Source organism: Pseudopodoces humilis, chromosome 2 (assembly GCF_049639895.1).
Source record: "Pseudopodoces humilis isolate 2021_Gansu_Grassland_sample_001 chromosome 2, ASM4963989v1, whole genome shotgun sequence".
Classification (NCBI taxonomy): domain Eukaryota; kingdom Metazoa; phylum Chordata; class Aves; order Passeriformes; family Paridae; genus Pseudopodoces; species Pseudopodoces humilis.
The window spans coordinates 64073077-64095783 of NC_142201.1; the positions used below are offsets into that span (position 1 = coordinate 64073077).

Here is a 22707-nt window from a genome sequence, read left to right on the forward strand (position 1 = left end):
GCCAGCATCTGGTGGAAGAGCACAAGATGAAAAATCCAAAGGCAAAGGATATATTACAATATCACAGTAAAAATGTTTCTGATCTCTTAAGCAATCAGTCTCCCCAGACCTACAGTGGTCTTACACAAATTTCTAAAGGGCAGATTGCGCTTACCTTCCCTCATGCTGGATTGAATCGTGTCTGATATAAAAGCCAGACCAACATCAGTAAAAACTTGAATGCTATTTGCACCACCACCAGCAGAACATCCAAGATCATATGAATTCATAGTGTTAAATACCTGCCAAATAAAATGGCACAGATGGACTCTATGTGCTTGTAAAGGGTTTATACATACATCAGAAAAAATCTTGTAGCCTTTGATTCATGGAAGCAAGACAAACTGGTGGAGCAAGCTGTACTTGGAAGCAGATTAAAGCTGAGGGAAATTTTAGTTAGGGAGTGCTTTGAAGCCATGCTTTTTTAAATTTATAAACTTGTCTGCCATAGGATGGAAATCCCCATCTTAAATACTCATCTTAAACATGCCATTCATCTTAAATACACACAAAATGGCAAAAGAAAAAAGCATTTTCAAGTTTAGCAAAGCCTTGCCCAAGCAATTAATAGCCATTAATTACATTTTGATCCTCTCATTAGTCATGGAAAAATTTGCTTGACTAGTAGATGTGATATTTTCTTCTTACAAATATCTTACTTTCTTGGCTGTAAGCTTATTTTTCTTATTCAGAATAAAAACTGCCTTATCAACCACAGCTAAGGCAACTTTTCCCGCATGGTCCATTTCAATCTGTAAATTGATGTTGTCTGTTGGTTCATATGTGTCTTGTTCTGTTCTCACTTTAATCTAAATAGAAAAAATTAAAACAAAAGTATCATATTTGTTAATAAAAAGTGAAGACTCTTTGGGCCAGGGACACTGTCATCTGACTGGCTCAAGTCAGAGGATGGGAGATGCTCCTGTTTTGTGGAGTTCCTGCCTGTGATCCTGTTTTGGAGTACATAGGTGCAGATATTTCACACTGAAGGAAATCATGGAGAACTGAAAGAGGTGTCTTGCAGAATACTGAATGTTGGCACAATCTGGGAGCCTTTCTGAGCTATACCTTTTGGCACGACCCCTTTTCTATAAAAATTTCATGTCTTTCACTTTATAAGCCCAGGCCTGCACTTGCTCTGCCAGTACCCCATGCTTTTTTTGGTTTTGTTGTTTTAAATTCTGGAATGCAACAACAGAAGCCATAAGCTTTGAAAGCACCTTTCCTTCGCAGACATCCATGACATCCACCCACACAGAATCAGCAATGATCTCTTGCTGGCCCTGGTTCTCAACGAAGTAGTAGGCTAGAAACCGAAAGGCAGGCACCATCTTCTCGGTAATTTTAATTGTTATTACTTTGTTTGAGGATGGGACCCTTCCCAGAAGCTCAGCTTGTCCCTTTGCCACAACCTGCAAGGCAGAAACAAAGAGAAATCAAATACTGTAACTATGCCCCAGAAAGGGCATTATGTTGCATAATTTTACCTTTTTTTTTTTCCTTTCCCTGAGGCAATTACTGTTTAAAATGTATTCTCTTCTAATGGCATTAACAGTTTTGATTGCCAAGCTGTATACCTGGAGGAGACCCACATACTGTGGTGATGAATCTCTGCTACGCTGGTCTTGTGGCCCAGGTTTGAACACAAATCTGTCACCTTCCACTCAATCTTACAGCTTGAGAAGGGGTACCCAGGTAGTAGTCTAAATTTTGTCTTCTACAATGATTGGTTGTCACATCCAGGAAGATACCAGCATTATTTATTCTACAATCAGTACTGAATCTTTCAGATGGTGTAAAAGAGTTGGAGCAGGAGGTTTCAGGATAAAGTGCCACAGACTGGTCTTTAACTCATTTAAACCCATCTTTCACTATTTAACTCCTTCCTTCCTATGTTAACCATATTCATGGGTGGTCAGAGGAATGAAAAACAGGCACAGTGGCAGAACTGAGAGTGCTCTTCCCTGAACAAAATGTGTGTTTCCTAAACACACAGTGAGTGGATTTCAGGAAGAAACCAAGACATAGTACAGCCTGGCCTGAAATCCTCACTGCCTTTGTTAAGACAACCAAAGTCTGGGAGACACCCTCACTGCTAAGCTCCAGCAGTGTCTGCCACCATCCTTCCCACATGTCCTGCCTGCCCAGCACTACACCTTCCCAAAGCCTGGTAGCACCAATTCCAGCCCTGTGATACATCATCCATTGAAAATGAAGCCCCAAACCTAAACTTAACTCCTAGGGATACAGTTGTTCCAATATATCAGAGTCCTATTAAATAAATGGGAACTGATATCATGGCATTTATCCTGTGAGATTTAGGCTGCCAAGGGAAACTGGGACAAGGAGAGGGAGAAGGGGATTAAACGCATTTCACATTCAACAGATTCATTCTTGGAATGTACCCACGAACACATTTGTCTCATTCAGCAAAATAAATGCTATGCACTTTACACGCCCCAAAAATAAGCACAGACATATAAAAAATAGCAGAATCATAGAAATAATTTCTGGAAAGGATGTATAGAGATCTCAATAGTCCAGCTGCTTGCTCTGAGACGTGACCAGGGTAAGACTAGGTGAGACTGGTTAAGGTTTTCTCTTGTTGAGTGTTGGATTTTTCTAAGGCTGGAAAACCCCTCAAGTGTCTGGGCAATCTCTTCCAATATTGCACTCATCACTAGTGAATAGATTTTTCCAAAATGAATCTTCTAGGCCATAATTTTTAACCCTGGCCCCTTGTAACATTGTATGGCACTGCCCAGGACATCTTGTCTCCACTATGCCTTAATTGCTCTTCAAGTAGTTTTAGGTTGCTATTAACTCACTCTTAGGCTCTTCATCAAACTGAGCAAGTCCAGTTCCCTCAGCCTGTCAGTAGGTCAGGTGTGCCAGAACACTCATCACCCCACTTGCCCTTTGCTGGACCCTCTTGGTTTTCCCTTGTATCAGTAACTAGGTAAATGTTCCAGCTTGCATAATTTCTAAAAGAAATTACTGATATGATAATACTCTGTTTACCATATAATAGAAATAGCCAATGTTTCCACTGCCAGACTGATGAATATCATTCAAGGTGAAGGGTAAGGTATCTCCAGGTGCCACAACGGTGTGTGGGATGGTGATGCTGAGGTAGTTTGGGGAAGCTGACTGGTATCTTTCAGCTTTAATACTGGCTTCAGGTGATTCTAACCTTTCTTTACCCTCTTCAGCCTTTACCTGTCAGGGAAGAAAAGGCCAGAGTGAGTAAAGTGTCCCACAGCAGACAGTGCATAGTGTCACCAATATTTCATATATTGTGCCAGGCTATTTGGAAAATGCTGTGAAGTAAGAGGAATAATTGCTGAGACCTCATTAGCAGAGCTTAGCACCAAACCCCAGGATTTTAATTACTTTATTCTCTCACCCCATTTTGCCTCTTGCTATATCTACATTTGGTATTTTTCACCCTCAGCTCTAAGTGGGAATCAATGGGTCAAAAATCACAGTGTGATTTTGTACTCAGACAAGTTTTTTCCCATTTTATATCATCCACATAACTGAACCTTCTGAGTGGAAAGGTGTAACTGACACTCTGCACTGCTCAGGACCTTTCCTTCACTTTCTTCTTATAATTTTTTATCACTTTGCATGGTTGTCTGTTGCAGTCCCATTTCTGTCCTTCAAGCCAGGCAAATGGACATCCAAAACACAAAAATGTACCATTATAATCAATGCATGTACTCCCAAGGCTCTGATGTACAAGTGTGTCCTTCACTTGAGACATCCCTTAGGCCCTCTCCAATATATCTTACACTATTTGGACAAGGATCTGCAGGTGGTGTAAGAAATCATGAGATCATGTTCCACCCTCTGTGCTAATTTGATGAAAAGTGATCATCTTCACAACCATTTATCACAGTCTTATGAGCAATTCTCAGTGAGATACCTTTAAACATGGATGTTTGCATTTTCTTTACCTTTATTTCAAGCATTTGAGCATCTCTGGGTATGTCAAATGTAATGGAGACCAGACCCTCTCTACTACAGAAGGCAGTCTTCTTCACTGGAGGTTTTCCAGGCAAAGTAACAGTGGCAGTGATAGATAGGAAGGCAGCAGGAGCACCATCAACTGAAGTGGCAGATGCCTATTGGAAAAAAAAAATAAAAATACTGTTATTTAAAGGAAATCCTGTGTTTAAAAAATGCCCACAAACAAGAAGTAATTATAATTTATAATTATTATAAACTGAGAAAAAAATATAAAAATGTACACACCAGCATTCAAAAATTTAAGCTTTGTGAAAAGGGGATAGCAATTGACTCAGTCTGGACTTCAGTTAAGGTAAAAGTCTGTGATTTTAGATTACAAAATGCCTCAGATTTTTGCTTAGCATCTATTTGGTCTAAGCAGATCCCAGAGACACTTATCATTAACTATTATAAGGTGAATTTCTGACTTTAACTCTAGAAAAATGAAGGTGTGAAGTTTCAAGCCACATAAATTTAAATGAATTTTTTTTAAAAAGGCAATACTCTTTTTTACTTTTCAGAATTTTAATTTGATGTGGGATTAATTTGTCACAATATTCTGGTTTCAATGTTTTGATAAGGAAGTGAGGAGGAGATTGTTATGTTTTATAAAACCTTGCAGTGCAACAGTAACTTCCAGAACAGAAAACCAGCATTTTCTGGCTGTTCAGGCTCTGAGTATACAGAAATGAGAAAAACCAGACACTAACAAACAATAGCTCTGTGTTGGACCTATTCTTGAAGGTCTCCGTCCTACAGAGCTCACAGTGGATCAGACAAGGAAAGAGGGCAGATACAAATTCATTGCTGTGGAGGCAAATGGATACAGTCAGAGCAATACATACCATAACAGAGAATGGAGCTCCAGGCACAAAATACTTTTTGGTGTTCGACAGATCAACAGCATAAGGAGATCTCACAAACTTCACACTGCTGAGCTCCTCTTCCCTCATCTCACCACCTGTTAATATCAAACAGTATGTCTTGCTGTGGGGGCACTGACAATGGACTTGCATACCTTGGATTTTCTGAAAGATTTTGTTTTCATTTTCAACTATTGGTGAGTTAACATTACCTAATATCATCTTCTGCAACTTGGAGCTTGAGCAGCTGCTTTCCATCTAAGATTCTTCTAGTAAATTCCCTACAGCACGAGCAAGCTTTGTGGCAAAAATGGATCCAGGGAGACCAGATTCCCCACGTAAGAGATTACACCAGAGAAAGATCAATGTCAATCTTATAGATGGGATCAAGCCATACTGTACTCACTTGCAGTTTCTACAGTAGTAACAGCAACATATAAATGAAACCCTTCCAGAGTGGAAATACTCTTTCTCAATTTCTCTTCCAAAAGTGGTGTATTTAAAGTAACTCTTCCTCTTCCATTTTGGATCTAAAAAAAAAAAGTGGAGAAGGAAAAAAAAAAAAAAAGAAAAAGACAGCCCTTACTGGTTTGTTGCCATTAGAAGTAAAAAAGTGTTGCTCTTATCACAGCGAAAGTATTATGGACTTCTAAGTTTCCAGAATTTCTGACACTATTCAGCTTAGGTAGGATAAATCAGAGTAGTTCCACTGAATACTTACTGATAGCTGTTGCTCCAGGCCTGGAATAAATATTTTGTTCTCATTTTCATCAATTATACCAAATCGAACATATGCAGCACCTTGAATCTCTTTCCCATAAGAATGTCTTTAAAAGGAAGAAAAGTGAGGACAGGGATCATTATCTTAATAAAAAACAAGCATAGGTAAGTCTAATCATTTTATGCTGGAAAAATACTGGAATGTTTGTAGGCATGCCATTTTTAACTAACACCTTGAGAACTAAATTTAGTCCCACTCTCTTGTAACTCAGCCATGAAAACTTCTACTGATCTTTGTACCAAGTGGTGATTTCAAATACAAAGATATATATAGAGTAAATCACATTGGTAAAATCACATGGGGAGACATCATCTGATAAAATTTGCGCTAGAGTCGATTTTCATTTTTTTTAACAAATTAATGAGAACTTCAGTTGCACAGAGAGGTCTTACACAATTCATCCCATGTAGCTTGGCTGAACAGCTGCTTCCTTTGCAGGAGACACCTCAGGAGCAGAGCATAACAGATAAGGGATCAGAGAAGCATTTCAGGGACTGTTATGAAATATTTGGTGCCTCTGAAGACCTAAAGCAGGAAGATCCTACCTGCTGATAGTCTAACACCTGCATTGGCTAGACTGGACATCCTCTGCCCCACATTGCTCCTACAGATTTGGACAGTATGGCATAAAGCTCCTCTTGTAAGTGAAATATTTTCCAGATTGGCATCTGGCCAGGACACCCCTGAACATTTTATAAAGGTCATGGGGAGAGAGGATAGGGCATCAGGTTGCACCTGGCTCTGTACTCAAGGAAGCCATGCCAAGTGTGCAACGTGCTATGTGAGACCTGTCAGAGTCGCAGTGTTATCTTTTGCTTGTGGAAATCCTGCTTCACCTCAGTCCTGTAATGGCTTATTTTTGTTTAAACAAAGCCTCTTTCAAATTGACCTGATCAGCAGCACTGATCTGTACCAATAAAGCCAACGGAGAGGCAGCTCTTAACAAAAATGCAATTAAATGTCAGAGCTAATAAATGGGAAACAATAGTCAATTACACCAAGTAACTTCATCCCATGCATGGCCAGTTCAGACAAATAAGTTCAATTATCAGGAATTCCATATGCTGATGGAAGTCATGCAGGCCTGCGTAGCACCAGTAAGACATTTTCCAAAATGGAAAGGAATGGTATCCAGTTACTGAATGCCAATTTTTCTTCTTAAATAATTATGATTTTAATAACAAGTCAAATATATAGGAAGTTCATAAATTCAAAATAGAGTGCTTCAATAGCACAGAGAAAAATTTAGAAAGGATTAAAATACTAAAGCCAGTGATTTGAAATCACTTCATATCACAATATCAAATGATCATGACTAAAGCTAGTAATTATTCAATAGAACCAAATAAAGAATTGAAGGTGATCAAGAGGATATAAGAAGGGTTGAGTTTGTTCAGGCAAGCTCAAGGAGGTAGATATAGGTTCTGTCTGCTCTCTCAGGGTGTGCTGAGGAACAGAAGGACCAGCATGGCCAAGGACAGCAGGCAGAACTCCAACAGCCCTCATTCCTTTGAACAGATTTCTCCCAACTGTGAAGGAAGGCCAGCTGCTTCTACCTGACTCTTCTCATTTCATAACATTTATTCCTCATTAGAAAAAGAAAAAAACCCAAAGGTATCAAGTTCTGATTTAGACATTCTCCTAACAGGCAGTTTCTTAGCATTCCCCCTCTTATGAAACATGAAAATTCAATAACCAAAAAATTATTTTTGTTAAAAATATTTTGATGGGTTATGTTTTCATCGTCTGCCTTCCTTAGTTACTCTGTGTTTGATGCCATTCTAATCTGGTATGGGACCAGATGTAACTCATCTTCCATTGAGCCCTGCCCCATGGCTTGGCCAGTCTGAGGGCTCTGCAGCCACGGCACACCCAGACCAGCGCACTGCTGTGCTGCAATGGACATGTGATGCTGTAGTGATAGCCACAGAAACTCCTCCAATTAATTGTGTTTATCTACCTGGAAGATTTCCTGTATAAATTGTTACCCTCAAACAAGCACTAGCTTATTCCTTACAGACTTCACTGTGCTTTGAGAAAATTCCATACCCAAACTTGGATCCAGCTCTGCTTGGATCACGTAGCACATTGAAAGCTTTAGAATGTTTCTAAATGTCTAAACTAAAAAAGTGTAATGAAAACCAGGTGATCAGTTTGCCTGGAACCTTGCTTAGAAAAACAGAGGAGAATCCTAAATAGCCACCTTTGCTAGCAAACTGAAATATTCCGAAAATCTTGCTCCAGTTTGATCACCATGATCTGAACCCAGGTAGCACTTTACACTGATGTCTCACATCAGTGGTGAAAACAGAGTATATGAGATTAGTGAGATACAAGTAAAGCCACAAGCTAGTTAACTGTTAATGACAAGAAAAAGGAAGAAGTCACAAAACTTGTATCTGCTTATCAGCCTCCTAAACCAGCCTGGCTCTGAGCACACCTACTTTGCCTCGATATCAAACACAAAGCTGTCATTCCAGATGTGGTAGTATGGATGAAGTGGGATGAGTTTGACTTCAAAACTTGGAAGTTCTGCATGAAAAAAAGAGGACAAAAGGTCATGACATGTGGGTTTCAAACATACCTTAAACTCCTGACATGTGTCAACACACACTGAGACTGCTCATGGACCTGAAGTGCCCTGGACTGGGAGCAGGCTGAACTAAACCCACCCTGAAATGGGTTGAGTGTGGATACAAGCTCCTCAGCATCAGCTGTGTCACACTGAATTTGCTCCTACAAAGCCAAACTATTTGCTCCTGCAGGTAGACCAGAATGATTTGCTCCTGCTTGCAGGTGTTTGGAGAGGAGGCAGCAATCTCCACTATTCTGCTACCTCCACTAGCTAAGCAAAAATCAGTTTTGTTAAACTGAGATTTTCATGTAGTCTCAAGGTTTTCTTTTATCTTTAAAGGAAAAAAAATGAAACCCACATTAGTTTTACAAGAAGGTATAATTTAGCGTAAAAAAATCAAGTCATCCCAAATTGTCACATTTTTATAATTTTACTTTATTCAAAGGGCACTTATTTTCCTTAAAAAATGTTCTTTGAGGATAGGAATAATTCTAGTAAACTTCCTGACTGAATTTGACTGAGACAAACTGGGCAGCTGTTTTTTTGCTTTTTTTTTTTTCCATCCTAGTCTTCACTGCAAAATTTACCCAGAATTGCAATGACTTCAAAATGGAACTCATCTCATTTATATTTTTTCTGTGGTAGGAGAGCCCTTCAAATGTTTTGTGACAAAATGTTAAAAAAGTGTTAAAAAATTACTAAATCTGTATTAAAACAGAGGTTTGGTTTTTTTTAATATAAGTGGAAGCCACACAAACCCAGAGTTTTTCTTCTGTGCATCAGTGATAACAATGATGCACTGAAACACCATGAAAGTTGTCCTTAGTGCCTAACTACAGCCAGATTCAATTACTGCACTGTGTCTTTCAACATGTAGTGTTAACTTCTTATATTTATAATGCAAATTTTATATATCTCACCATATCTTTTAACTTCAAATTCAGTGGAAACATTAGACATTTCATGTTGATGAAACCAGGCTTTGATTTTCCAAGTTCCAGGCCTAAAGTCCAGATTCAGCAGAAAATAGTTAATTACAATTCCTCAGATATTTTATGATGCCAACATATAAATTATCACTGAATTACAATATTTTTCTTGTTTTGATCTCATCCCTAATTAATTAATGGCTTTCTTTTTGCTGGGAGGAGCCAGCAACATATTTTGAAGTGTCCTAGGAAACACTAAAAGTAAGTATGAGGAAGTGCAAGATAACATATTTGCAAACTACTACCTTTGAAAAGTCTGCAGAAACAGAGAACTCATCAAATATTTCTTACAGCTTATCTTCACTGAGATATCAAAATCAACCTAGGGTGCCAGAAGACCTTGAATATTAAGTAAAAGCTTGACTGTTTGAAATCAGAGAGAATTAATGACACTGTAGAAGTGCTCTCTTGAATGCAGTCATATGCTTGAGCAGATATTAAAGCAGTTTGTTAAATTGTTCTTTACCAGGATACATTTTGCTAATTGCAGCGTATTAACAGTAAATTCTGGACTCATCTCTCCCAGATGAGGTACTTAAAGGTAAAAATATATTGATCACAGGCTCAATATGTGCCCCATGGTTAAAGAAAGACAATTCTGAAAGGTAATTCAAGAAGTTTAGCAGTTAAAAATCTTAATCTACAGGTTTTGATGCAGAAGGCAGAGCAGTAACATACTCAGCAATGTCAGGTATATCAAAGTGTTCACCAAACACCGTGTTTATTTTCTGGTCTGACTTTTTAACCACAATTCCCTTGGAATTCTGTTGAGACAGAAGAAGCAAACATGAAATATTGCACCAGGTGTCAAATACTTACATCCAAAAGCTCAAGGTCATATCCTATTCCAATGGAAGAGAAAATGCTTTGCTTACTTTCCCACTGCAATATTCACATGTGTCTCCATGTTTCTCATACAAGCCAAAAATAACGACAGATATCTCACTATGTGCAAATACAGATTTCTGAAGAGGAGTCCCAGTTATAGTTCTGCTCTTGGATGTTTTGTACACATTTTCCACAGCTCCTGTGCTGCAGAAGCACTCCCCAGTGGTGTTTTTGCATACTTACTAGCACAGTGACTGTAACCGTGTCATGTGTCGGCCTCATAGCATTGTCCAGAATGAAGATCCTGTATCTGACTGTTTAACAGAAGAATAAATATGTTCAAAATTTCTTTCTGGCCTTTCTAGATACTAATAATTTCAATCTGTAAACTGAGTTACTGAATTTAAAACACTTTCTTTTAGTGAAAAGAAGGCTGAGAAAAATAATTGCACTCTTCCATAGACTTTGTATGTAACATGCCTAGATAACTTTTTGGAGAAAATTCTGAAAGTTACTCAGGGAACTTCACTCACATTTTCCTTCTGTAGTTGAGGCCTGAAACTAAACTCAAAAACATTTTTACTTCCCTCTTTTGTTAATTAAATTGCTAAGTAACAAAGCAGTAGTGGTCTTAAGGAGCAAAGGTAATATTGCTGGTGTTACAAGCAAAAGCAGTTAGGGGTTCGGTTTTTGCAAATTTCTCATGAATTTTCTTTCCAAAGTAAAGTCATCATTAACCTTTTTGAACAAAAAAGGTCTGTCTCCCTTAAAAGTGACAGTGGTTCTGGAGGCATTTCCACAGCACTTGCTGCAGAGCAGACCCTGCAGAAGCCCTGGATGCTGGAACAACCAATAACCAGGTGGTTATTACTTTTTCTAATCCTGTCCTTGCAACCTCCATGTTCAACACCTGAAGAGCAGCATTTGTACTTTAACCTTGAGAACTTGGTGTGTATATGGGCTTATCTGTCTGGATAAAAATGTAGCCTTTCTTGGAGGACAGGAGGATGCGAGTGCTCTTGGCAGTCGAATAAAGCTCCTTGCTCTCAGTGACCAGTAGAACATATGGCAGATTACTCTTCTTGAGCAGGTTCTGCTGCAGAGCCCCTGGCTTGACCTGAAGAGAATAAAAGGGAAAACCCCACAGAGTCAGAGATGAGCCTGGTAACTTTGGGACCACGTAGCTGAATCCTCACAACAGCTGAAGTGCTTAAATAATCTTATTAGTACCATTCAACAGAAGATTCGCAATGATATCTTTCTTACTGGGTGTTACATTTTTCTTATTAGGTGAATATTTCTTTTAAAGTAGAAATAGTCTCTAATCCTCCATTTTCCACCACAGAAATACACTTTCTTCTGTCCAGTGTCAATGAATCCAGGTGGCAGACTTCAGTCTAGATGCCTGTGATTTACATGTACCCTGTAATCCCTGTTTATGCTAAAATCTGGGTTATGAGATTGCTGCTTTGCTTCATGCAGTTTAATGTGATGCTTCTAAACACCGCCCTCAACATGAACCCGATTTGAAAGCTCAGCTGTTAGCTTTGGGAGTGACCAACCAGAGCTAAACTGAATATTGCAGTGTGCATTTTTTCCCAACCAAGTAGCCCGAACTAGTGCTACTGAACTAAATCCTGCCAGACTTCAGAGAATCGTGGCAGGAGCAAATGATGTAGGATGTAAAGAATTAATTGACTTCTTAAAAATCTGCAGAAAGAAGACAGGCTGTGGTCTGATAGACTACACATTTTTAAAGGCTTCTCCTGTACTGTAAAATGGCCAGCAGTAACCCAAAAGCATGAATGCAGTCATAGTTTAAGCGAGGCAGAAAACCCAACAGTGATAAAACAATTAAATGTGTATAAATTAAATTTCATTTACCAACATACGACAAATTCTTGAGCTTGTTATATGGGCACAAAACAACATTCACAATCACCACTGAAATTGCATTAGGCATTGTTTTATTAGCTGGTTGGGTGAATAGTGACAGGTTGCTGCTGTCACTGGAATTGGTTTTGTCACGTGTCTCTCGGGATCAGTATTGTCTCGGTTCCAACCTATTCCAAGTAGAGATTATGTGCTTTTTATCACCAAATAAAAAAAGAATAAATCACTGTGATGGCAGACTCACCATTATTTTTTTCATCTCTTGGTAGCCATTATTTTGATTAAGGTTAAAGTAGATCCTCTCTGATAGGAGCTGATTTTTTGTCTCATCCTTGAAGTATGCAGTAACTTGCACAGGGCTCTGTGCCCCGTGGACTTGAACTGTTATCATCTCATGTGTGCCCAAATGCACCACATTTGGGGCAGTAATAAGAAATCTAAAACAACAGAAAAACAGATTGTCCAGTATGTTCAATGAATGTTCAAACAATATGAACTTTAAAGATAAAACATGCTCTCACAAAATAGCTGAGCTTGTGGAGAACACCTAATACATTGCCCTTGTTAGTCAGAGTAGAGGTTAAAAGACAATAATTTTCTCTGATCTCCAAATTCTGAAGTGTCCCATTTAAGTCCTATAAAGCATCAATTACTATACATAGGCAAGAAAAAAATCCTGCAATATGTCCCAGGGACTACCAATGCAATTTATAACCTAGTGTAACTCAGAGAAAGCTCTATAAACTCAAATTTCTGAAACAGAATGAGACCATGCATTGAAAGACAATGAATACATATTCATAAATACACAATTAATGCTACAAAGTTATACATCTTCATGTACTAGCACCCACATTATGCCAGCTTATACTTTAATGTGTCAGGAGGTATCAAGTCCCTATATAACCATATATGTGGGGTTACAAGTGGCTGCTCTTCCTTGCAATATCACTGGGAAATGTTGGAAATGAGAGATCACAGAAGGCAAGACCACATCCCTGGGAAGGGCTGAGTTGGAGGATAAACTGGCTGGGATTTAACATTTTTTTTCCTCTTGATTATGTTCCTTCATTCTTAACTCTACTCTGGTGCTTCTTAATAATTGGATTCATGACCTTTAAAATGTAGATCATTATCCTTGCTCTCATTTTTTTCAAATTTATTTTACACAAAATGATTTTACAAAAATCAGAGAACTTTGTGAAAAACCAAGTCCTGTCTCTTCACTAAGATGTCACATAGACAAAGAACAGTTCTGGGCTCAAGACAGGTGCTTTTGGAAAATGATTATTCTGCAGAAGGCTTCTAAAATGAAAGGTGAATGATTTTGCTATTATCAGAATGTGTTGGCTGAACTCTCTTTTTCACTTTTTGAGTAAAAAAAAGTTTCCTCTTTCTTAAATGTATAAAATGAAAGGTGGGGTATAGAAATCAGGAAATAAAGCTGATATTTAATTTAATTCACTCAGAATCTTTTGGCTCTAGGAAAAGGTGACACAAGGCCTGGCTTATATGTAAATCTCTACCGAAATAGAAGATAAATGCAGAAAACCGAAGGTCTCCCAGAAGTTAAACCTTTGCTTTTTACAATGTATCAATCAATTACAGAATTTTTTCCCCCAAGATTTTTCAATCCAGTAAATGTCACAAACAATAGATGAACAAACAGCAATAAGAGAGTGAGCAACAGGTTTAGTAGTGCATTTTTAGTTATTGGTTCCTGAGAGAAGATTTCTTCCTTAGAAGGGTAGTTTTAAGCTTTTTACTTTTTAACTACTTAAGGTTACACAAATTTTCAGTGTAACCTTACTCCAAGAAACTGGCTTTTTTGATTCTCTATTGAGAAAGAGAGAATATTTCTATCTTCACTTTCAAGGGATTTGTTAGGATGGAATAATTTGTAATAAAATATACTTACGATGGTGCTTGTTGTGTATTGGACAGCAGCAAACAAAAGCTCATCAACAATACCAGCCTTTCCATTGGAAAACTCTACAACATCTGCAAAACAGAAGCACCAAAGAGCCACCATCAATCCAGGTGCTGGCTGTAGGAAATGGGCTGACAGCACATTGCAGCGAATAATGTTGCCTATCCTGGTTATTTATTAATAACTTGCAAAACTGTGGAAGTAATAGCGATGGACCTGCTGGTGGTGTACACAGTAATACCCTAGGGACAAACATTCTGGACTAAGTTACAATTTTATAATTTATTGTTCATCCATTCTCTTCCCAGTTTCAATGTTTTCACATGATTGCAACTAAAAATCAAGGGCAGAGAGAAGTTTTCACAAATACTGCAAAGGCATCCCAAAATCCAAAAAAGATACTGTGGCTTAAAGAGTGGCTTTCTTTTTACTTTTTTTTAGAGTATTTCTAAATGGGGACAAATGCAGGTGATAGGTTCGTTCTCTCAGCCTTTGTTTAAGCCCAGGCATCTCTGTGGTCCAGCAAGGGTGAGAGAAAGTTCCTTCTGGTTTAGACAGTATCAAAGGAACTGTACTGGAAATCCACCTGTACAACTCAGTCTCAGTCTGTGGTGCTTGGAGGCATTCATCTGCTTTGACTTCATTGAAAATGAAATTGATGCCTCTGTCTGAGCTACTCAGCCCAGTTTTCCTTTATGCCCAAGACACTGGGCTTTTCCAGAGGGCAATTAGTCTCATGTTACCGTAAACATGTAAGATGAATCATCAGCTGAAGGCATTCCAGACTGCATGAAACAAAATGTCTTGGAAGACAGGATACTGATAAACAGGGAAAAAAAAGCCCATCTGAGGAATAACTGTTGTACAGGAACCAGTTTTGATCAAAGGTATATGAAAGAACTGAAACCCTCATCAGGTTTCATTTTTGCAAACTTTTGCTGGGCAGTTGTCTCCCAAACATAATTTTGTTGACCCCTGAAAATGGAAACATGCCCATCTGATTTACAGGAAGGTCAAATCCCAGAAATGATCACATGGCTGCTCCCAGGCTCTGGTGATAAACTGCCCTTTAATGCACCTTGGCTAAGTCTGTGTCTTTAATTATTAGCAATGGATGCCTAAAATCAGCACTCCCTTATTTGCTAGGTGAATTCATGCTCACAGCAAAGGCTCATTGCCCACAGTCACAGGACCTTCCCCTCACCCCACTGTCTGCCTAAGTGACATCTTAGTGACATCATGACAGTCTTGCTTTTCAAGTCAAGGAGGTAGGGAAAGAAGAGAAGCTGACTACAAACCAGTTCACTATTTTACACTGAGTGTGCTGCAAGTGTGGTAACTCCCTCTGAGGCAAAACCAGACAGAAAGACTCTCTATCCATTGGTGGTCACAGAAAGGGTGGGCAGAAGTAGCTGGCTTCAAACTCATGTCATGGAAAGCTGCACTTTGCCTGCTCTAGGCATAGTTGTTTTCTGGGTTTTTTTGGGTTTTTTTTTGTTCCCCAAGAGACAGTCAGTTTCCTTCACCTCTTCTGGTTTTCATTCTCACTTCAGCTGTCAGGAGGGAGGAAAAACTTGAGGAAAAATACATGTTGATCCTCAGAGTCAAAATCCATGCTTTTTGGGGATGTTTATAGGAGTTCAGACTCAGGAACCACTAAGAACAAAGTTATTTTCTCTCTGCCCTCCCTCCCCATCTGCTAATTCCTTCTGCAGTTATGAACTCACAAAACTGATTTATTTCCATGCCAGAATAATTTTCATTAGGGCTTCTAGCCGCCCAAACCCAAGAGAGATGATGAGGAAGAGTAGAGATTTCCACCATAAATCTGGTCTGTGTTCAAGGCAAAGACATGTGGAAGAAAAAAATCCTGTTGGGAGTTGGGCTTGTGCTCTCCCTAGGGAGCAGAACAGTCTTGTTAAACCTGCAGGTGGTAAAACAAGGATTCTCACTCTTGCAGAGATAATGGGCAGAGTTAATTAAGAGCAGCAGTGGCTGCAGAGCATGCTAAAGCTCCTGCCCTCTTCAGACACAGTTCTGCTGTTCCATCTTGCACTGCTGCCATCCAGGGTTGGAGCTGATGCAATCACTGAGCAATCCTAGTCACTAAAACAGGACAAGAAACAACTGTGAGTGGGTCATTTGCTTTTCTTCAGACAAATACAGATTAGGAAAAGAAATAACATCTGCAAGGTCAGTGCCCATTCCTTGAGAAAGACATAAGGGAGTTCTCCTGACTGAAAAGCCAACAATTTCCAGAAGATGCAACACAACACAACCAGCAGGGATTTCCTACTCCTGAAGTCACAGGAAAGGCACCTCTGCAGTGCGAGGTCACAGCAAAATCTTGCTCTGTGCCCATCTTTCTCAGAGGGGAGGAGATGGGATTTCCATTGTCCAGGCTGGCTTGTTTGTCAGGGGCCGAGGTCTGTTTGCACAGCTATACAAATAACCATGTATGAACTCACAGCTAGACATTTTCACAGACCACTTTCTATAGGGGACCTTGGAAAAGCTATTATTTTGGTTTCACTTATCTTTAATTGGATTTGCACACTTTTGCTTCCTTAAGTGAAGTGTGAATAAATATATGTGAATACACAACCACTGTCCATAGCAATGTGCTGCATAACTATTTTATACTTGAATTTAAGGAGGTGTTCTGACTGTTAAAAAAGGTATTTTTTTCACCAAAATGTAGACCAGTGACTTCAACTAAATAGAAATTTTTCTCACTGTATCTCACAAACATAAAAGAGAAAGCTTATGCATAACCAGTTATATAATGAGAATTAAAATTCCTTATGCTTAATTGTTCTGTCTCTGGGTTGGTATAAAATAACTATTGCACCAGCTCTCTACTATCACAGATTCTTCACAGTGTGATTTATAGCATAATGTAAAACATTCCAGTCCAAAGCCGAACTAAAATAAAACAAAATGAAGCAAAATAAAATAAAATAAAATAAAATAAAATAAAATAAAATAAAACAAAACAAAACAAAAAAAACCACCTTGGTTGAAGGTCTCCAGCACATGCATGAGAGAGATGTCAGAAAACTCCATTTAAAATAACCCATATGCCTGTTCTTTTCCTAAAGGCAAAGTCCTTTGCTGTTTACTCATCAGCCACTTTTCCCCTATTGATCCTTCAGCTGGCCCACAGTCCAGTGTGGACTGTGGGAAGCACAGCCTGGGATTGATGTGTGTGTGAACCCCAAACCTTGGGAGGCAGAATTGCTTTATTTTGAGTCTTTGCTGTCTCTCCTTTCAGTACCTTCGTTTGAACTTGGTGGGATTTCACAGTGTTTTGAGCACCAGCAGTAGTTTTTGTTCTTTGGCTTGAAGAACTTCCCAAAGACTTTTTCCCCTTAATCAGCCTAAATACTAACGAGACCAAACTCTCCTTTCACTTTTGTCCTGCACTCTTTCACCTCTGCCTGGCAGAAGGGTACAAAGGACAGCTTCACAAAGCCCATTTGACAAATAAGCACTGCAGTGACATCCTCTCTGCTGAGTTACAGGGAGTTGTGACAAACACAAAAGGCAATACTTCACTTCTGTCATTTCAGAAAATTAGATTTTGAAATCCTTTTTTCAACAGCAGACCATGAAGTGTGGGTCTAATTGGAAAAGTTCTTCTTAACAGCAGGATAGCTTCTCCTTAGTGTCAATATAAATTTGAATTGTAAATTAAAACCATGTTGGTTTTTTGTTTTTTTGTTTTTGTTTTGTTTTGTTTTGTTTGTTTTTTACCATAATTGATGTAATGAAATGAAAAGGCTATGGCTGCTTTTGCCATTAAAAAAAATATTTTAAAAGTTCTGCATTTAGTGCTTCTAAGTGTATCTACTGAAAAAGAAAATAATGTACTTAAAGGAGGAAAACAAATATTTCTCTGGCATTTTCTGCTCTCACTGAGGAGTCCTGATTTCAGGGAGATTAAGTAACCAGGCTTAGTTTTTTTCTTGTGGGTCTCTCCCTCCCTTCTCTCTCATTCTCTAAATTCTGTGATTTTCTGAATGTCACATTGAAAAAATAAAATTAAGGATTTTTGAAAAAATACACAAAACCAGCACTACTTCTCTAGAATTATTACGTTGCAAAAGTAACGTATGTAAGACTAAGGGATTCTTTTAGTTCAAGCAATAATTGCATAACATCACTGACATAATATTTCACCATATTGTAATAATGCATCCTGGTTTTTTGCTCAACCATGTTTTTCAGAATCTCAGTGCTTTTGGCACCTTTACGAAGCCATTGAACTGGTCAGGAGGACAGGAGATAAACTGAGCATGCAAGTGACTCTCTCACCCCAGGTGAAAGCACAGAGCTGCTGGAAATGAGGAATAAAATAATTCGGCCCAAACAATACAGAATATTTGGAGTACTGCCTTTGTACTCAAACATCCTGATACTCTGCCTAGAGGCTTGTTCTCAAATCTATCCTTTGTTGTTTTCTTTTTTTTTCTTTCAATTTCATGATAAACCCCAAAGGAACCCAAATTCTTCCATATTACCAACTGTAACAAATACAAATTACCTAGAAAAATTAATGAGTTTAAAATAACTTGATTATTCCCAACTTCTCCATTCCTCTGGACTGTAATGAGCACAATTGTCTCTCTAGGGAAATCTTTTATTCTGAAGGTAAGAATAAGCCTAAAGAAACAAAAGGCATCTTGAACACATCAGTGGAAAAAGCAAAAATTTTAACTAGCTGAGAAGAGTAAGGACAAAAGTTACATATCCAGTTCTGTGGATTTGGAGGCATGTTGTGAAATCAAGTAAAACCAGTCTTTTGCAGGAAAAAAATTAAAGAAGTAATTTATAACTGACCCTCATTCCTAGGATTTCCTAACTTGCTGCATAAAGACACTCTAAGGTTTCAGACAATTGCACCATTTTACCAGAAAAAAGTTTTACAGGCACAGCAAAAGAGAAAAGAAATCCCATACCCTGTACAACCACGGCTAGCCTCGTGCCTATCTGCTACTGGCAGCCTGCCCTGTCCTGATCTGCAAATTAAATCTAAAGCATTCACTTCACCCAGTAACTCAGAGGGACGCCAGAAAGGAGATCTCCTCTCCCTAGATGGGAAAGGGCTCAGCTCCCACCTCCATCACACCCAAGCAAGTTCAGACCAGCTCCACTGGCTGATGGGAAGCTGCCCTACTTTTTTGATCCCTTGGTTTTAATGTTCAAGGATGAAACACAACGAGAAAGGAGGAAAGGGGACAGGATATAAGGGTCAGGAGAATTTTGTTTTCATCGTAAAGGAGAAACTACTTTCAGTGTCAGGAGCTGCAGCACCTCCCCAAGCGGCAGGCCTGGCATCTGCTCTCCTGGCAGAGAGGGGACAAGTCTGGATGACTTTTGTAGCAGCTCAGTGGGACAGCTGATCAGGTAATGTATGTTGATCTCTTCTTTCTCAGAAATTTAGCCACGGAGCTCTGGCTCTTTGTGACACTGCTTTTTAGGCAGCTCTTTGGATGAACAACGTGCCTCTTTGTCCTGTGAGGCACAAGTACCTCTGCCTGGACATGGCAATCATAGGAGGAATCTTCCCTCACAAACCCAGTTTTACAGGAAAATAATGCAAAATAAGTCAGCTCAGCTGCCCTCTCAGTGGCTTAGATGCTGAGGGGAATACTGATGCCTTCAAAAGGGGACTGGCTGGACATCCCCAAAGCCCTGCTGATGGTACTTGAGTCAGACTCACCCTGCCCAGACTGTACAGTTGACATTGCATTGTACCTTCAGAAAAAAGGGTGAATCTTTAAAAAATGTGAACAAAAAGGATATTTTAATGTATTTAGTCAACACATCTTAGCAGGCACATGGATCTGCTCTTGCTAATATGTGACTACATGTCTCTCTACCTTGTGCTAGTTTTGGCAGGGGTAGAGTTAATTTTTTCAAAGTAGCTGGTTGTGAGGCTGTGTTTTGGACTTGACCTGAAGGCAATGGTGATAACATGAATGTTTTCATTACTGCTGAGCACTGCTGACACAGAGCCAAGGCCTTTCCTGGTTCTCATCCACAGCAGGCTGTGGGTGCACAAGGAGCTGTGAGGGGACACAGCCAGGACAGCTGACTCCAGAGGGATATTCCACACCATAGCATATGGTGTCATGCCCAGCATGACATAAAGCTGAGGGAAGGGAGGAAGCCAGGGACATTTGGAACGATGGCCTTTGTGTTCCCACTGTCCCATTTCTACTCTTATAATTCTCTCCCCATCCTGATGCAAGGGCAATGAGTGAGCAGTGTTTTGGTGCTTAGTTGCCTGGGGTTAAAACACACATACGTATTTTTATGACCTGGGACACATTTCCAGGCTATTCATCCTTGATTTTTACCTGACCTCTGAATGAGGAAGATGACTGTTCAGTCATATTAGGATGTGGTCTAAAAACCACATCTGCACTGTTCTGGTTCAGCCTGCAGCCCTGCTGTGAAAGCAAGTATGGGGCTGTACCTCTGCTCTCCCTTCTTCAGGGTGGGAGGACAGAGATGGCAGCTGGTGCCATCCACATCTAGGCATCTCTCTTAGCTTTCCTTCTTCTCCCTGCACTGTGTGACTGTCTCTGATCAGAGAAGAAATAAAGGGCAGCTTTGGAAGAGCCAGTGACCCATGGCACTCTGAAACTCAGGTAGAAGCCCAGGTCTGTGATCCAATTCCCTGGCTGTTTATGCTGTTCCTGGGCTTGGACACCATCTCGCCCTGCACTTGGAGCCCACTGGCCTCTGTCATGTAAATGGTGAGGCAGATTCCTCCTCGAGGTTACACACAGCTTGGGGCTGCCAAGGCTGGCCCTTACCAAGCAGCTCAGCCTCGGGCTGCAGTGTTCTGCCTTGCAGGCTTTTCTCACTCCTTGCTCTGTGTCTTTTTCATCAATTCCACCTTCTGGTTCTACCCTTTTCTGGACTCCCCCCTTCTTGGTACTAGCTGTACTGTGTTGATGAAAATGTGTCTCGAAGGGCTGGTTTTTGGCCCTTGGAAGGTGTTTTGTCTTTCTGCTTAAGGAAAGGAAAACTACTGGGAAAACTAGACACTAATACAATACCCTACAAATATATGCTTAAAAAATACAGAGAATACACAAAAGAAAAAGGCAAAAATCACCAGCAGCAGTTTCTCTATATCTGGGGCTGGCTCCTATTTCCCGGACTTTTACACTTCTGCCTGAGCAGTGATAAATAAATAAAGATGCAGTCATCAGAGATCATTAAGAATTACAACATAAGGTAATGGATCCCTAAATTTCCAAACAGCTCCCTTTTCTTTGATGACTTCTGTAGAGCTTCCTGGCTTCAGTAACTACACTGCAGATGTACATTTAGGCAGCAAGCCCAGCTCTAGTGGCTGTGGAGAAGAGTATTAACTTGTACATTATTCTATAAATATCTGCCACAAGTTTGCTGCATGCATTCTCCACTGAAGGATCAAAAAGTGTTGACTCACAGTGGCAGCATTAATGCCTCTGACCCGGCTCACATGCAGGATGTCAATATACTTTAGGACACACAATCTTGCAGCCACAGTCTGCACAGCTTGCAGCATTTATATACTGCTGTTACTGTAGCCTGAAGCATCAAGAATGAAGATTTGTAAAAATATAGTTTAAAAAAATATAACACTTTTCCTTCTATCCTATGGTTAGAGAGTATTCCACACCTGTGATTATTCTCTATGTGATTATTTGGAAATAGCAGCTTGTATGGATAGGAACATAAAGTACTCTGCAGAGCATTCCCATCTTGGTTACACACCATAAAATATCATTTGCTCCTTTAAAAATATTATCCGTGGCAGCATCGTGCACAGCTTTCACACCTCTAATTTTCCGCTATCATCTCGCTTCCAGAGTCTTGCTCTGCCTGTTTGCAAAGCATCCCAGGGATGGATGGGATGGCTCAGGGAGGCTGGAGGGGAATGTGCACACACGCACGGAGTCCTGGTGCCATCCAGTGGGCATCTGTGCTCTGCACCGTGCAGCAGCTTTTGTGGAGGGCTGTTTGATTGCCAGCCCTGCTTTCTGAGACCCCAGCTTTCCACCTCTCAGGCTGGTACGTGGAGTAACAGGGAATCAGCTCCGGATTACCATGTCCTCAGGTGGTTCTCCACAGCCCAGGATGCTCACACGTGAGCTGTGGATCTGAGCCCTGTGACAGTCAACACAGCTAAGTGGGTTTTAAAAAGAAATTTGGGTTACTGAAAAGGGGGGATTCCATCCTGGTTCATTCCAGGATTAAACACTTAATGCAAAAAATCACTTATATGCCAATATAACACTTGTATGCAAATGTTAAACACTTGTATACACAAAAGAAAAAAGGAAAAAAAAAAAGAAAATAAAAAGAGAAAACAGAACAATACTCCCCAAACAAGTCCCAGGGAACCCACTGGCATCACAATCTTTACTCACTTGTCTCCAAAACCACTTTGTCTAGGTACAAGTCCAGGAATTCCAGGTTTTATCCAGCTTGCCTGATCTATCATTTTATCAAAAAACAAAACAAAACAAAAACAGCAAAAGCAGTGCAGTTCAAATCAAATTATCAGGGCTTTTCATAAAGTCAGTGCTCTCAGTTGGCAACACAGTTCAGGGCCAGTCATGACCACCTTGCTCTACATCAGGTGCATCAACCTCATGGCATTAAACCGTTCAAGGCAAGATTAAGAGGTTTGTGCTGACCACTGCAGTTTACTGCCAAGTACAAGGTTTATCTTATTTCAGTCCTTTCTGGGGTGATTAGTGCACTCAGAAGTTTGACTCCACTGCATGCTT

The 22707-nt window shown here is 39.8% G+C and overlaps 1 protein-coding gene across 1 annotated transcript in view; it reads right to left on the reverse strand.

Annotated features, from left to right (window-relative positions):
- Window positions 1-14025, reverse strand: part of LOC102114525 (complement C4-A) — a 39699-nt gene extending 25674 nt beyond the window's left edge. The window contains exons 1-15 of the mRNA XM_005516325.3: window positions 13898-14025; window positions 12224-12416; window positions 11023-11203; window positions 10330-10400; window positions 9937-10022; window positions 9190-9272; window positions 8139-8226; window positions 5635-5740; window positions 5320-5443; window positions 4896-5011; window positions 3999-4166; window positions 3061-3258; window positions 1260-1451; window positions 699-848; window positions 155-281 (exon numbers count right to left, since the gene is read on the reverse strand). Of these exons, the coding sequence (XP_005516382.2) occupies window positions 155-281; window positions 699-848; window positions 1260-1451; window positions 3061-3258; window positions 3999-4166; window positions 4896-5011; window positions 5320-5443; window positions 5635-5740; window positions 8139-8226; window positions 9190-9272; window positions 9937-10022; window positions 10330-10400; window positions 11023-11203; window positions 12224-12416; window positions 13898-13962 (1948 nt within the window). The 5' untranslated portion in view covers window positions 13963-14025. The remainder of the gene's footprint in view (window positions 1-154; window positions 282-698; window positions 849-1259; window positions 1452-3060; window positions 3259-3998; window positions 4167-4895; window positions 5012-5319; window positions 5444-5634; window positions 5741-8138; window positions 8227-9189; window positions 9273-9936; window positions 10023-10329; window positions 10401-11022; window positions 11204-12223; window positions 12417-13897) is intronic.
- Between the last annotated feature and the right edge of the window lie 8682 nt (window positions 14026-22707).